Below are 17276 nucleotides of genomic sequence, written 5' to 3'. Positions count from 1 at the left end.
GATTTTATTTATTTATTTGACAGAGAGAGATCACAAGTAGGCAGAGAGACAGGCAGAGAGAGAGGAGGAAGCAGGCTCCCCGCCAAGCAGAGAGCCCGATGCGGGACTCGATTCCAGGACCCCAGGATCATGACCCGAGCCGAAGGCAGAGGCTTTAACCCACTGAGCCACCCAGGCGCCCCTGGAGCCTGCCTATTATTATCTCTCCACTTCTTCTGCCCTCTCTTCCCTCCCTAAAATAAAATAAAATAAATAAATAAAGTATATACTCCTCTCCCTCTTTTTTTTTTTTTTTAAGATTTTATTTATTCATTTGACAGAGAGAAAGAGATCACAAGTAGGCAGAGAGGCAGGGAGTAAGAGAAAGGGAAGCAGGCTCCCCGCTGAGCAGAGAGCCCGATGTGGGGCTCGATCCCATGACTCTGAGATCATGACCCGAGCCGAAGGCAGAGGCTTTAGCCCATTGAGCCACCGGGGCGCCCCTCCTCTCCCTCTCTTAAAAAAAAAAAAAGTTGCAACTTTCATTTTTACTTTCCTAGTGTTTTCCTATTTTGTCATAATAAGAGATCTATTACATATATTCTAAGCCTGACTCCTAGGCTAAACACTGGGATCATTACATTACATTGTCATTTCCATTTCTTCAACTGTCTAAACACAAGTAGCTTGGAGAGAAATTTAGAAAGGAAATGTGAAGTGCAAACCTAAAGACAATTCAGTTATTTTCAAAGCTTTTTTGGGGAATTATTTCCAGCCTACTTAACATATCTGAGAGTAATAATTTTAAAAATGACAAGACACAAAGACTATTTTTATTCAAATTCACACTTTACCTGATTTTTTCTTTTCTGGGGTAGTTCCAGTCTCTGAAACCAGTGGAAGCAGACTCATTCTGTGCCAGGAGACCCAGCACCAGAAGTCACGAGATGGAGGGAAAAGTTTAGTCAGAGAGCTATGAGCAGAACCAGGAGAACGCACTGCGACACAGAAGCCGGGGGGAGGGAAGCTTAGAAAGGAAAGAAGCAGTAAACACAGTCAAATGGCAGAGAAAAGATGAGAAAGTATTTGAGAGTGAAGATTTTTTAATAATAGGGACAACCTGACTAAGAAAAAGACCACGGAGAAGAGGCTAAAGAAGGGAGGCTACCCAATGAGCAAAATCTCTTCCCTAGAAGGGAGATTATGAACAGAGAAATCAACCTTGTTCAGGACTAATTACAGCTTCTCCCTTGATACAGGAGAGCAGAGTATAGGAGGAGGGCAGGTACACGTAAGTTTGGGCATGTAAGAAAATGAAGCTGAAGTGGATCTTGCCTCACGGGACCTAGCTTCTCAGTGAATTAAGAGGTGCTCAAATCCATGAAAGAAAAAAAAAGATATTTTTTTCTCATACCTGTGAAAGATTCTGCAGTGAGTTTCTAATATCATGCAATACTCTTCGCAACTGCATCTCGATGGCAGAAGGAGGGTTCACAGAGCACACTCGGTAAGGGTAGGCAGCATGTCTATGTGAGTTAGGACACCCAAAAGGGGCACTGAAGGCACTACAGGTGGTGCCTGTTATGTTGGGAACACTGTGAGTGCTCAGAGTTCTCATGTGTTCACACAGGGGCCTGTCCTGCCACTCAGAGTGGACAGAGTGAAGAGAACAGGTGGACTGAGATACAGGTGCTGGAGCATACAGTGAACAGGTAGGAGTCCTTCGATGATGGCATTCTGCTGACCAGTTCACCTCGCTCTGAGGGGCTTCTTCTTTCTTCACGGATGATGGAGAGATGAAAATAGTGGATTTAACTGAAGACGGACCATCATGTTCAATCACCTCTTTCCCTAATTCCTGTTCCTCTTCAGGTGTGTACTTATAGGTGAAGGAAGGTGGACTGCATCTGGTTTCCTTTCCTGGGGACAACCGGACATTGACAGAGGATACAACTCTTACTGGGCTCAATAAGGTGGTTGGTAAAGACTGAGACCTTCTTAGAGGATAGCCAGCTTTTGCATATAAGTACCTCTGTTTCAAGAGATCTTTTGATTTTATCAAGCTACGTCCTACTCTTTGGTGAGACAGACTGCAAACCTTCATTTGAGCTCTTTGCAAAGCTGTATTAACTCTGTCCACAGAAGATGGAGGCCCAGTTGTGTTTTCAGAGCTCTTCTCACTGCATCTAGCTTCAATAGAAGCCAGTGATTTCAGAATATGGTGTGTGGTATAGTGGGCAAATTCGTATTCACTGCTTTTATCCACATCACTTTCAGCACTTGCTTCCCTCAGCAGGTCCACTGGCTGTGCTGGAGACCAATCCTCTCTTATTTCACTAATTTCAGTAATGTGACCTCCTGCGCTGCACATGGATTGTGTGTTTCCTGCATTCTCCACAGTCTCGCTTTGGGGGAGGTCCTGGCTATCTGACCTTTTCTTCTCAGCAGCTATTGCTGCCTTCTCTCTTCCCTTTTGAAGAGGGATGAGCGACTCCTCCTCTGATTCATTAAAATAAGGCTGGTCTTGCGCTGTTGGTGTGACAAGGTCTTCACCAAATGATGTGACTGTTGTCTCGCTGTCACAACTATCAGCGCTACTCCCCATGGCTTGCAAAGACTCGGGAACCTGTGAAAGGAAAACAGGTAGGAAGATGGATAATTCGAATAGGAAGTATCATTAACAAAAACACCAAACTGATGTGATGCTTCTGTATTTTCACCATCTCCCACCTCAGTTAGGTACTGTTTTTCACTGACTCTAATTGGCAACCCCTCCACTTTCCCACAAAGATTATTCCAGAATTTTACTATTTTCCTTAGCTCCCCTTTTCAAGCACCCATTTCCTTTTCTTCCAAGATATGACACTGAATCACTGAGATGGACAAATGTTTCTTAATTTTCTTCCCCAACACCTACAAAAGTTCCCATACCTCTCCCCACCATTCCTTCCTTTCTGTTCTGAAAGAAAACTATCCTTTTTTTCAAAGTTAATCCTCCAGTCTGTGCATCCAATCACATCCTCTCCAGGACTAGTATCACTTCACAATTTCATCCCAGATTTTTCGGCATCACACTGTCCTATTAGAGCTCTCTCCCTTGGCCAGACAACTTCCCTGAGTCATTCTCATATGAGAAAGACACAAAGACCTACCATCTTTATTTGAAAAAGGAGTCAACATTCGTATCTCCTCTTATCATTGATTTTATCTCCATTCATGCTTCTCCTCATTTACTCCCTCAGAACCACTCACTCAATCACTCACTTTCCAAAAAGCCAAATTCTTATCTTCCTCATGTCCACAGATTCCCTTTAAAGAAAAGGCTCTTCAACTTCCAGTTCTTCTGCTCACTGGATTATTCTTTCTGAGTCTCTTTCTCCTATCCATGTATCCCAGTACTAGTCTCTTTTGGGTCATGTTTTTCTCCTACTCCACCTTTCTTTAAAATTTGGTTATATATATTTTAAACAATTTCAAGATACTTCTATACCTTTGCATACAAGGTTTCCATATACTATACACAAATTATAAACTCTTTAAGGATAAAGATGTGCCTATTGTGTGAGTTATCTAATACACTCTAGCATCAAAGTCATATAATATTCAGCAAGCTATGTAACATAGTTACTGTTAGTTATTAAATAAAACAATTATGGTAAAATATGGAAACATTATGGGAAAACAGAAGAAAAATACCAAACAGAATGATGATCAAAATAACCTCTGTTTACTGAAAGCCCAAAAATAAAGGAGAAGCTCTCTTTATTTCTAAATGTTCAGTCAGAGAGAGATGTATAATTAGTGAAAACTAAAACTTGTAGTCAAATGCTTGGATAACATCCACATCCTGGCATTTTTTATTCTGTCATTTGAAAAATAAAGATTAGACAGATGAGGTTTTAAAATATATAATTACTGAAAAATCACACAAATATAAAGTTAATCACAGTGCCTACTATAATAGAAATTTTTACCTGAAGATGATTAAGGGAGAGGCAGTCTGTCGAATCTTCAGCAAAACCACTGCTATCAGAGTGCTGACTTGCCGTACGTAATAGATGATCTACCGAAAGAAATGTAGTTAGGCAAAACTGCTAAATATGACTGCACTGACAAGAAAATATTACAGATATATGATTCCTAACAGGAACATATATTGGTTCCTTCTTAGAAAAATATGCATCCTTATACAAGATATGGCTTCAAAGCACAGGAGGTTAACTCCAATTCATCCCAAAACAGAATCAGATCTATCAAAAATTCTCAGCATTTAGTTGCTAATTAAGTTCTAGTGTTAATGTATTTTGATATATCCAATTAATGTCTTATCTTTGGAGGACAACTGGCTGAAATGAAGAATCATGTTAAATAAATAGAAATCCCAAAGTAAACCATTTCCATTAGTAGATATGTAAAGTATTTAGCAGATGAAATTAGAAGTTTAAATGTAGTGTGTAGGAAGTTCGGTTATTTTCCTAATAAGAAAATGAGACTCTAACTAAGGTGCCAATAAATTAAATAATTTGCATGCCAGAGTACTTAAATGTTTCTGATACTACAAATGATGCAAACATTTTAAAGTCATGATAATCAATGATTTCCTAACAATTGCATGAAATTCAAATACATGCAACTAGTACATAATACTGTTAATTTTATTTAAAAAACCGTCTGGTTTTTGGCCTGAAAACTCAAATTCCTGGTTAGGATAACCTAAAAAAACTTTATAAAGTAAAAAGGCCAACCAGGCACAGCAAGAATGATCACATGCCTATCCACACTGTAAGTAGAGGAGGACTTTACAGCTATTACATTTCCTAGGAAAGAAGCTTCACGAGAAGGTCAAGTTCTTGTAAACCTTCAAAAGCACCAAGCTAAATAAAGTGTTTACCAAATCCACATTCAAGATTTGAATGATAGAACCCGATAATACATTTGAATAAAATCCAAAATCAATTAAAATTCACTGGACTTTGAAAAATATCCCACTGTAGCCTCAGGTCCAATGTAGAGCATCACAGAATAGCATAATTTTTTCTCATTATAATTTAGAATAATTCTGTAGTATTGTTTTTAAGTTAACAAAACTGCATAATGAGATATAAGAAACTAATCCATACCTTAGATAAGTCTAGATAAACTGGAACAATTGTGAAATGGAACTGGAATAAGCTGTTACCATGGGTACTAATTATGCATTGTATCAACTGAGAGAATGATTAACATCTTACATCAGAGCAGTTATCACCATAATTACATGTTTGCATGTCTTTTTTTTTTTAGACTATAAGTCTTTTTTTAGACTATGAAGACAGAAACCTCATTTACTCTATTTTGTATCCTAGTACCTAGAACAATTGAACAATAAAAATGTTTGCTGAATAAATCAATGATAACTTTCCCCTTAAAGCAATAATAAAATTAAACAGTGGCTTAAATAATTTAGAAGTGAAACTGGCTATCTGGTTGGGCAAAGGGCAACTGCTGGAGGGCCTGGGAAAGCCGGAGTGACCAACACCACTCAAGGTTCTCTCTGCTGAGATCTGCTTTATCTGTAGCAGTGTACAGTCTGTGTTGAGTTCGCCTCTGTGGTTAGCCTTGAGTTCACACACACTAGGTCAGATTGTAGACTATTCGGGCTTCAGAGCAGGTGTTGGGCAGTGGAAAGAACAAGGAGGCCTGGGTTCAAGTTCCTACTTTATCACAATAAGCAGTAACTTCTCTCCTCCACAAAACAGAATAATTCTTCTATCTCTCACAGGGTTATTTGAGGAACTAAATAGGGTATAAGTGAAACTATTCTGTAAACTGTAAATCACAATCTATGTTCTTTAGTTGTACATTTCACAAAAAAACACAGATCTCCACAGAAAAAGGTGGAATTAAAAATGGTCAGACTGGGGCACCTGGGTGGCTCAGTCGGTTAAAGCCTCTGCCTTTGGCTCAGGTCATGATCCCAGGGTCCTGGAATTGAGCCCCGCATTGGGCTCTCTGCTCGGCAGGGAGCCTGCTTCCCTTCCTCTCTCTCTGCCTGCCTCTCTGCCTACTTGTGATCTCTGTCTGTCAAATAAATAAAATCTTAAGAAAAAAAAGTCAGACCTCTGTGATAGCTGAAAAGATTAAATATTATTTCTAATTAAAAACCAGGAAGTTAGAGCAAAACATTAAAGTGAGAACAAAACCAAACCTAGAATTTGTATTTATCTAATATCATAAAGACACAAACAGAACACTTATATACTCTATATAGGATTAAAGAAAATTTGTACATCCTGAATAAGGAAAATGTTTGATTGCTCTCAATATAGCTTTCTGAATGTCAGTTGTGACAAAAGTTGAGTCATTAAACCTCTCTAGGCTTCAGAATTTTTTTTTTAAGAGATAGAACAGGGGTAGGGGGGTGGGATGCAGTACAGAGGGAGAGGGAGAGAGAATCTTAAGCAGGCTCCATACCCAGCTTAGAGTTCAATATGGGGCTCAATCTTACCACCCTGAGATCATGACCTGAGCTGAAATCAAGAGTCAGATGCTTAACTGACGGAGCCACCCAGGCACCCATAGGCTTCAGTACTAAATCCCAGGACTGGGTATGAGATTAAGATTACTATAACTTCAAAAGTCCTAGGACTAAAGTGCAAGTATTTTTATGCATGTAATATATTCATTTTTATTAAGCTTATGAAATGCATACTTTATTAGTGATTCTAATTCTGTAATTATAACCTAAGATACTTTCATTATCACATTATCAAAATTTGATAGGCTATATTCAAAAATGATGAAAACACTATATTGCTCCCTCTCCCTCTCATGCATGTACAAAACCACTGTACTCTTGATTTATAAAAATGTGATTCATAAAAATGTCAGCATTTTTACTTGTACAACCAGAAATAAGAGATCTCTTCTTATTGGTTAGAGGGAGAAACTCAGATGTGAATGAATACAAACCATGTTCTGTCTTTTCTACCACAAGGACCTTGATCTTGAAAGATCCTGAAGTACTTACACATACTGTTTTTAATCCCCTTTTTTGATGCAGGGCAAGCTATTTTTTCCAACATATTCCATGTCAACCTAACTAAAGGAAAAATTTCTTGATGGCTCTGAACCATGCCTTATAGCTCAGAAACACATGCATATATTTATGGACTTAAAAGGGGGAGGAAGATTAAACAGGAAAAGTTCTTTTTATGTCTGACCAGAACTATAGTGACCTATCTTGTTTCTTAGTACCACAATGCAATACAACAAAAACTATATGCAAATTGTCTCTTACAAAGTCATTTTAGAGATCAGAAGAGAATAAACATGCAATTTCCTATTCTAGGAACATATATATGAATCCTAGTTTTAAAAAAACCAGGGTGGTTCAGCATGTGTAAGCTTTAAAAATAAACAGTCCTACCTTCAGTGGTCACTTTAACTTCCTTACTTCTCTCTCCTTTTCTCTAAATCTCAAATGCTTTGTGACTTTAAACATCAGACATGTTTTTCTTATTGCAAATTAAAAGTGAAAGAAATGGATTCAAAGGTTTTGGTCAATAATTAATAATTCAAGAGAAGAACAGTATCTAGAGCCACTCACCTTTGATCCATAGTTTGAATTTAACTTAACTAGCTTTAACCAGTACTGAGAGACTGGTATTTTTTGCTAGAGGCATATTCATGTATATACTTAGGAGACATGTTTAAATAATGAAAAGCAGAGGTGGATAATACAAGTGTGTATTCTGGGGTCCCTGGAGGGCTCAGTCAGTTAAGCATCCGACTACTGATTTCGGTTCAGATCACGATCTCAGGGTTGAGATCAGGCCTGCCTCGGATTCCGCACCAGGCATGGAGCCTGCTGAAGATTCTCTCTCTCTCTCTCTCTCCCTCTGCCCCTCCCCACCTCACTTGCACAGGCATGCCCCCAAAAATAAATAAATAAAATCCTTAAAATAAAAGATACAAATATGTATTTCAATCATAACCATGTAAAAAGTAGGCCTCGATCTGTTGCTCTATCACTTCCCATCCAGCCCATATACAGAGCTAAAAAATAATTAAGAGTACAAAGAATGGCATTTCAGGATAGGCAAACTAAAATTATATTATATGAACACAAAAGTCTTCAAGAGGGTACAAAAAAATTCTATAACCAAAGTATAATTGAGAATGCATTCCTGTGTTCTTAACCTTCATTTTACACTTACAGGTACTCAAACACTGATAGATAAACCCCTTTTCCAAATCAATTAATGACACTGGTCATGGGTTTGGGAACTAGTGGATATTAGTCTACTTACCTCTTTTTGACTTTGTGAGACCTAGCTGGTAAGCAGCTGGAATGTGAGGAGCTTCTCCCTCTGTACTTTGAACCTAAAGAATGGTTTTAAGTAGTTAAAACTTTAAAAATCTATAGCAAAGAAAAATATTTATTGATATTAAACAAATCAGCATAAATAAAGTAGGAACCAAAGCTTTATATTTAAAAAACGCAAAGCATCTTATCGCAAAATTGTGAGAATGCCCCATATCTTTATTTTATGACCAATTTTCCAGTTAACAATAGGACTCAAATTTGTAGCTAGCAATGAGAAGTGAATGCATGTATAAAAACTACTTCATTTAAAAAAAAACTGCTATTAAATGAAAAATAGACCCCTAAGAAAAAATTCTATAAATGTTAAAATTCCAAATGTAAGGCCAATCCCAGGATAAATGTCAGGACTTTGCAGGAGATCACGACTGATACACAACTGAGGCAATTACAAGTCTTGCATCTTTAAAAAATTGTGTATCATGCTCCCATTATAAAATTTTATAAAACCCCACAAATTTTGAGTGTCTCAAAAACCATACTTGTATAAAGACTGCTTTGTCCTAACATAAGAGGTCTTTAAGATGTAACTTGGGAGCTGTAAATAGAAAACATGTTTCGTCACAGAACTAAAATGCTGAAAGATCTTAACCATAAATCCTCCCTGAAACCTGCATTCAGAGAAGTTATCAAACACAAAAAAGTTATTTTTTTAATGATATTCCCCCACACACACACCTGCACAACTACATACTTTAGGAATTTTCAGATTCTTTATTCACCGCACCCATCCCATTCCCCAAATACTCTAATATAACTAACTCTATATTGAGATTAAACATTTGGGGAGGGAGAGACACTAATACCTAACACTGCTCAGTAATGATTAGTACTTAAAATAACAAACAGCATCCTAGAAAAGTAGGCAAACTAGCCAAACAGGGTTTTCAACCTTGAACAAATGAGAAAGCAAATTAGCAAACAGGTTTTAGGTAGAAACCTGGTAGTTTTGAGCTATGAATCCATCCATGAATAAGAAATATCCCACAGGAATGACAGTGGAATGACAAACATGAAAAAAATCTCAAAGGTTAAAGATATTATTACCTAATTTAAAAACTGCTCTGATTTGTGGTTCTTTGTTCTATACAGTTTTGCGAATCCAAGATTTATGAATCTTTGGAGAACTAAAACACACAGGTCATTTAAAATCACCACCTATAAATTATTATATAAAATAGTTTCTACCCTCTTTGTTATTACTGAAAAATTATATATATATTTTTCAAAGCAGCAGACATAAATTCAACAGGAAAACCATTGTTATGCGTGCAAGGAAACAAAATGCATTTTCTTTTTATATTCGACGAAAAGGCTATTATTAGTTTTTATTTAGGCCTACCATACTTCAAAGAGTTTTCTGTTAAAGTACGAATCAAAGAGACTAAAGAAGTATAACAGAAATCAAATGCCTCTTTAATTATACTCTAGGAATCTCTGTTTAGGCAGGGCATTATGACACACCAAACTATACTCTCTAATTTTTAAATGTAGAATTATCATATATTCCACTACTTAGATTTATAAAATTAGTCACAAAATAACATGACTTTAATGAATATATACCTTCAATATACTATCTTTCAAGATGCTACTCTATGGCAAAACAAAACAAAAATAAACTACAAAAACTACAAATTCTATAGTTAGTTCAAAGAAAAGGACCCTTAAAGAAAAGCTGAGAGGATCATATTTTACTAATAAAATTACTAATGTCAGGATTCTTCTTCCCACTTAATAAAATCATTAATCACTTGTTGAAGACCGAAAATGAAACGACATGCTAGTGGTAACAGTTAAATTTCATAGCTTAGTATGTGTTATTACTGGTCACAGTTGTGCAAAGGAAAGCAGTCAAATTGGAGTCGGAGTATAGCACAGAAAATTATGAAGCAAATAAAACCTGGATTTATTTATGTGGCAGGATACTCAACAGTTTCAAATCCTCAATTCTCATGACTTGCTACAGATTGCCTTTCATTAAATTAACTCTAGCTAAATATTGATAACTAAATTGAGTAATGTAAAACAGGTGTGCAACTACACAATTTTCTTTGGTCTCTGGGTAAGTTTGAAATTTTCATAATAAAAATTAACAACAACAACAAAAACAAAACCACAAAACAAACAAACAAAACCCACCACCCTAAACCAAATGAAAAATCGCTTGGTCTCAGTGTTTTGAAATTTAAAACTGTATGAAAATAGCTTTAAAGTAACCCTATATTTGCATTATTTCATTTTTAAAAACGTTTTAACAAAACATTTATTAAAACTGTATCTTTGTAAATCAATGTCCTGCTACCACAGCAGACACCTACTTTGGTCGGGTTTTTTTTTTTAACATGTCACATTTATCCTAATACACATTTTCTAGGCACAAAACTATTGTGCAGTGTTCTATAAAGCAGCAATACAAGGAATGTTCTAACTCAAATAACCCTTCCTCTAAAGTTTAAAGAGATATGTATAGCAGTTTTTTAAAAAAAGAAAATCAAAACTGGAGTTTTAGAAATTCTAATTTTTAAGGACATCTCAAAAAATTCAAATGAAAGCATTATTCTTCTAAGGAAGTAGTATGGGGCTGTACACTAAATGACTTGAGTTCTTGTCCAGTGTCTTACACTGTAAGCCAGCCTGACCTTTACCAAGTGGTATGGTATAGTCAAATGTAGCAAGTTTATACAAAGATCAGAATTCAAGTCTTATTCATGGCACTTGCTGGCCAAGTGGCTTCCCTAGTTTATTATTCTGCATTTGTTGTAAATTTTTATTAAAAAAAAAAAACCTTTCAGGTTTTACTTACAAGGTTTAGTTTCTACTATCAGGTAAATGCTTATATAACAAAAAAGTTAATTTAAGTCTTTTAGATATATGTCAAATAAAATTTGGTGGTTAACTGGGCTTCAAAAAAACAGACACAGGTACATGTATCGTGTTAGAGTTCATATCTTATTGCACTGTGTTCTATCTAAGACACAATGCTTGTCTTCAAAACACAGTCAAATTTGAAAGGCTAAATGAGCAACTTAACTATCTGTCAAGTATCTGACTGATTTCAGATTATTTTAACTCAGGCCAATAAATAAAACAAAAAAGAATTCTAAAACTCAATGACTAAAGAATAAGGAGATATAGTAGATCAACAATCAGGAGAGAGACAGAATTAGAAACACTAAAACTTCAGTAGCTTAAAAAATTACACACACTTCAGGTAATAGTACCTCTATTTGAATATAAATTTGTAGAGTAAGACACAGAACAACCCATTTACAGAAATAAACAGCTAAAAGTTCTCTTTCTTCTAATATTTAAGTATCAGAAATTTTTCCTTAATACCTACAAGATGAACAATGGCTTACTGAGTAGGATCACTTTGGTTTAACTGTGGATCCTTCATACTACAAATCTATGTCTCGAGACTGTTACCATGATGTACTTAATAAAAATTAGCTATTTTGAGAGGAAACAAGAATGATCTAGGAAAGTCGTTAAGAATTAGAAAACTCGAGAGGAGGGTTTTACGACTTTTAGACGCACTGAAAATTACAAATAGTTTACAAAACATTTTTTTTTTATAAGGCAAACTAAATTTTAATTGAAAATAGTCTCTGGCCTTTTAATTATTTTTTCTTAATGTGAGAAATAATCACTCTCACTCTCCAAGAACTGAGTCAGTCTTGTCATCTATTTAATTCCCCTTACGTTGAAGTATTTCCTGTCCTCACTCCTGGTGACTGTCAGAGCTTACCTTTGCCTCAGAGGGATTAGGCAGCGTCATGCACAGAGTCAGGTCTGCAACATTTTCTCCCACCTAGCTACCCAAAGCAGCTGGCATTCAGTTGATCTGTTTGAGAACTGGTTTACTGAGAGACAGAAAGGGAGTGTCCTCTAACTTACATTTATTTGCTGTTTTTACAGGAAGAAAGTTCCCAACAGGAATAAAACCTCAAGGGAAAGGGGTTTAAAAGAAAAACAGCAACAACCTACTTTGAATGGGATCTAAAAGTTTGCTTCAATAAGACTGTTCTCTTCATTTGTCAGTATAATTCAAGTCACACTTGGGAGAAGAGGAAATTAAAGAAACACATTATTTCCTTTCTTTATCCATTGTTCTACAAGCTCTCTTTAAAGTTCCCAAAGGGATAAAAACACAGTTCTAGGAGGTTTTTATCCATATTTAAAATACATCTGAAGAACAAGGATTTGTTATCCTTAAAATTCCCCATATTTACAATGCAGTCATGGTTGATCATATCCATACATTCTTTTTTTGAAAACAAAAACCTTATATTATTCTTCAACCACCAATGCCTGTAATTTTGTATTAAAAAAAAAAAAAAGTTCACTTCCAAGTGACATTACCATCCTCATTAATTGCTTTTGCCAGCAGAGGGAGCAAACCCCCCCCCATAAAACCCCCACACATTAAACCATTAAATGTTAACCTGCCACCAAAGCAGATCTAGTACTTCACAAATGTTTTAAAGACCTTTGTGTACGCTAGCAATAATTTTAAAAATATATAGCTTAAAATTCAGGAACTCTAGGAATTAAAAAGCAAGTTAAAAAGTGTCTTCTCATCAGGTCACCTGCATTAGATTTGCAAATATCTAACATAATTTGTTTAAATTTTCATACTCTGCTATTAAATTAAAACACAGAAAACCACTGACATATCTGTCATAGAAAAGGGTCCCTAATGAAAGGCAAGTAGCTACACTTTAATTATTAATGGTAGGACAAGTATGGACCAAAACAAAGTCAAAAGGAATCAAATAGTAAAACAGAACAGAAAGAGGTTTTTTATGAAGTAGTCATCTTATGAACTCATTATAATGAGAAATACATCAGAAATTAAATAGGAGAACTATAAAGGATATATGAAGAAATAAGGGGAAAAGAAGCTTACAAATAATGTAAACTATTTCAAAGGACTGCTCCTCTCCCTTTTCATTTCATTTTTTAATTAGAATTAAAATACTAAAAGATAAATTCAAAGACATCAAAAAAGATAAATAGCTATAACAATACAAATTTTGCAATAAATAAAAAATCTTCACTAATGTGAGAGATACATACGCAACAAAAGAACATTTATGAGCAGAATCAATTATCCCATTTTTCAACTCCCTAAAATATGGCATGTGATTCTAAAATTACTGGGAGTTACTACGATATAATTAATGCCATTCTGCAATAAATTTTAAAAAGAAAGCTGCCCATTATGTAACTTTTAGCCATACTCTTCAGCAGTATATGTGTGCCTCAGTTTCTTCATGTGTAATATAAGACCAGCACTGCCTACCTCACAGACTAAAGAGAAAAGTACTTCAAGGATCTGGTACAGTGCCTGCCACAACATAGGTCTTGATAAACTTCAGTTTCCTGTCTCAAACTATACAGTGCCAATTTTAAGTATTAGCTCTGGCCATTCAAAAGTAGTTTTAGTTGACCTCATCAAAATGAATCTCTATCTTGCCCAATCTGTAATTTATGTAAATGCAGTAATATCTCTAGGTAAGAAAAAAAAAATAACCAAACATTGGTCTTCTAGGCTTGCAGAAATTATATTCAATGGTGTTTCAAACCTTCTTCCTTGAGGTTCCCCATCCTCCCGTTCAGAAACATACCATCTTTGGGTTCTTCCCAGTCCCATGCCAAAAACCTATCTTTCTCAAAGCCTTATTCACACTTATCCTTTCCACTAGGATACTTTGAGAAAAGCGTGCCTAAAGGCACACAGAAATTTAGTAGGAAAAAAAGAACTCAAACTTCTTTTTCAGAGGCTGTTTTTAACTATTATGCAATACTGATTTTAATTTAAATATACTCTCTCATGGCATCAAATGGAGAAAGGGGGTTAAAGTTCAGGTATTAACATGAATAACAGAGGATCTAGAGGAGCTGATGAACTGTCACATTACCCTGGCAATGCATAATCCTGTGACCAATTCGTGGTTATTGAAACACAGAACTAAAACTTGAGAAGTCAAAATTAGGATGATTTTCTTCTCGTATAAATCTATTAGCTATCTTTGTTTTATAAACATATTTTTGGCATTTTTATTTCCTAACTCATTATTTGAAACAGGTCTCAGTAATATTTACCTACCTCTTCCATTTCAAAGGAGTCCTTTTGCTGTGCCATTATATTTCTTATGGATGGGATCGTAAGAGGTGCACATGGCTCTTTCTCAGGTGTGGACAGATGGGCGCTTTTCACCTCGTTGCCATTTTCTGGCTCACTGTGCCTGGACATGTTGAAATCGTTACCTAAGTCAGATTCCACAATACCAGATTCCTCACCCAGTTTATTCGCATGACTTTGAATTTCTTCACTTTGTTCACCTTCAGTTTTTTGGTTAAAATTCCTATTCGCTTCATCACAAAGTCTATCAACATCAGCATTCTCCATAACAGCTGCTGAACTACCTGATACTTCTTCTTTAACTGTAGCCAACATAGAAGATGAGTCTTTCTTCTTTACAATTTTTTGAGACTTTTGATCATTTTTATTGCCACTTTCTTCCATCACTGAAACATTCGGGATCTTTCCTTTTTCGATTGCTGGGGAAGGACTACTACCTTCTCCTTTCTCTGTTTTATCAACACATAAATTTAGTTTTGATAGTGTTTTCATTAAACGATTTGCAGTGTTACTTCGGGTTAAAGGTGGAGGTGAGTCTGTCTCCTTGTTAGAAGTCACTGAAGACATACTCCCAATTCTCTGGAGGGGTGTCCCAGAGACTTGAGAATATAAAGAAGAAAACGCATTGGCCACAGTAGTAAGCACTTCAATTTGACGAAAACGACCTACAAAAAGGAAACAACATTAATTATATATATATATTTATCTGTTTATATATGTATACATATATATGTATACATTACTAATATGTATATGTATACATATTACTACTTTCCAGAATGCCAATAATTGAACTTAGACCACAAAGATCTGGTTATAAAACCAGAATTTTTTTCCTTATCCAACATTTAAAAGTTCCCTACGTTTACTGGGGAAAGGGAAGAAGATTTTTCACTGTAAGCACTAGAATTTATGTTTTAAGAATTTATTTAAGAATTTATGTTTTATGACTTAAAACCAAAAAGAAGAACAAAGTAGGACAACTCTGAATAAAACAGAAAGGACCAGCTATTGATCAACAGCTATGATTCTATTTTTATGTCTTTGACTCCATTAAGACTCTTCCAAATGTACCTAAGTATGCATTTTATACCTAATTGTTGGGAAGAGGGTAGGTAGGATTGGATTTATAAACCTCTTAAAGCTGTCCCAAGGACCACCTAGGATCCCATTTTTTAGAACTTCTATGCAACAGAGAAAAATAAGATATAATATAATAAAAATTGGCAAATTAGCCATGTTATTTTAGATATATAGAAAAGCACCTAAATTTCACTGAATTTATTTAGTAGTAACAAGGCTCTCCCCTACTTCTTTCCTTTTTGAACATCAGCAATCTGGAGGTAAGTTTAAGATAAGTACAAGGTTCTACTGTCAGTTATAGTAACACTTAAGAATGAGAAGAGGAGAAAGTTAACTTCTATAAACAGAAAAATAAAAATTCAGAATAAGTAAAATAGCTATTGTGTTAATTTCAATAATTAAGTTTCCAGTGCTATTCCTAAAAATTAATAAGGTTTTAAAAAATAAGACCATCTCACTCTGGATGCTAATATTTAAAAACCTTACTTGTTAAAGCATAATTTGGGTTTTCTACTTCCATCCGTTGCATTTGAGCACTCAAAAATACTTTAATATCTATCCCTCTGGCAAATGATGATGAATTAAAAAATCTGGAAGGAATTTTAGAAGCAATATCTGGTTCATCTCGTCCAAATCCAAGATTATAAAGAATTTCTTCAGGATCTTCCTCATAAAGTTCCAACAATTCTGAAACACTACAAAAAAAAAAAAAAAAAAAAGAAAGAAAGAAAGAAAGAAAAAAAGAAAAGAAACATCAAGATATAAAATAAGTTTATAGTCCACATCACATTATAAAAAAAAGAGCTTCTGCTCTTTACGCCATTATTTATTTCAGCATCTTTGTATACTGTGTAATAAATGTGATATAATTCTTAAAAAGAGTCCATTCTTTCAAATTGTTAGGACTGGAAAAAAGAGCTAGTTCCTGATCAGATACTCAGCAAGACTCCCAAAATGATTCCTCACCTTATTTTTTTTGTCATTTTAAAAGAGTCCCAGCAAAGCAGCTAAAACCATTAGAGGACAGCTGAGAGAGAATAAGGAATAAACAGACTAAGAAAGAAATGAAAAGGGAAAACACACTGGGAAGGTGGTAGCACAGGACATTCTGCAGAATTTGAGCTTTTCTGCTATCTTTGGCTGTCACTGAAGATGCAATACAGGTAACAAGCTGAACTCAGAAAGGGAGGGAGGGGCCTACATTCAAATTTTCTCTAACCACTTTCACTCAGGAAGTAGGAGGAGTAAGGAAGGTATGGAGAGAATGGGTTATTCAAAAGTAAGTTCTTGTTCTGATTCTATAGAGAATTAAACATTTCTTATCTCTTCTTCATAGCAGTGATAATCCACCTTAGGAGATTTACTGAGGAAAATGTTAGAGATGAAACTTGAACTGAAGAAAATTTCAATTTGTTTCAGAGAAAATGCTCGGATTCCAATACAATAATCTGCGTAACAATTTAAACTGGTCCCATAGGCCCATGTACTTGCTTATTTTAGTATATAGTTTGAAGAACTTTGATTTAATATGTTGAAGATAAGTCTATGCTTAAATATCAAACTTTATATTAGAAAGGTTTATTGATTTTTTTTTTGTTAGAGTGACTCAAGACCCTAAAAAAAATGGAGAATTTTGGAAGAAGTTATTCCACTATGGACTTCCTCTTTCAAGTTGTTGATAAGGCTCAAAATACTCAT

General features: G+C 35.3%; 1 protein-coding gene across 4 annotated transcripts in view; it reads right to left on the bottom strand.

Annotated features, from left to right (window-relative positions):
- The window catches only part of ITPRID2 (ITPR interacting domain containing 2), a 38052-nt gene that overhangs the window by 13141 nt on the left and 7635 nt on the right, over positions 1-17276 (bottom strand). For all 4 annotated transcript variants that reach the window (XM_032856056.1, XM_032856059.1, XM_032856057.1 and 1 more), the window contains exons 7-11: positions 16065-16273; positions 14460-15160; positions 8271-8343; positions 3954-4042; positions 1394-2605 (exon numbers count right to left, since the gene is read on the bottom strand). In XM_032856056.1, coding sequence (XP_032711947.1) covers positions 1394-2605; positions 3954-4042; positions 8271-8343; positions 14460-15160; positions 16065-16273 — 2284 coding nt within the window. The remainder of the gene's footprint in view (positions 1-1393; positions 2606-3953; positions 4043-8270; positions 8344-14459; positions 15161-16064; positions 16274-17276) is intronic.

The sequence above is a fragment of the Lontra canadensis genome, unplaced genomic scaffold, assembly GCF_010015895.1.
Source record: "Lontra canadensis isolate GAN:19392208 unplaced genomic scaffold, GSC_riverotter_1.0 scaffold11, whole genome shotgun sequence".
NCBI classification, from domain to species: Eukaryota; Metazoa; Chordata; class Mammalia; order Carnivora; family Mustelidae; genus Lontra; species Lontra canadensis.
This window is presented reverse-complemented; position numbering and strand designations above follow the sequence as displayed.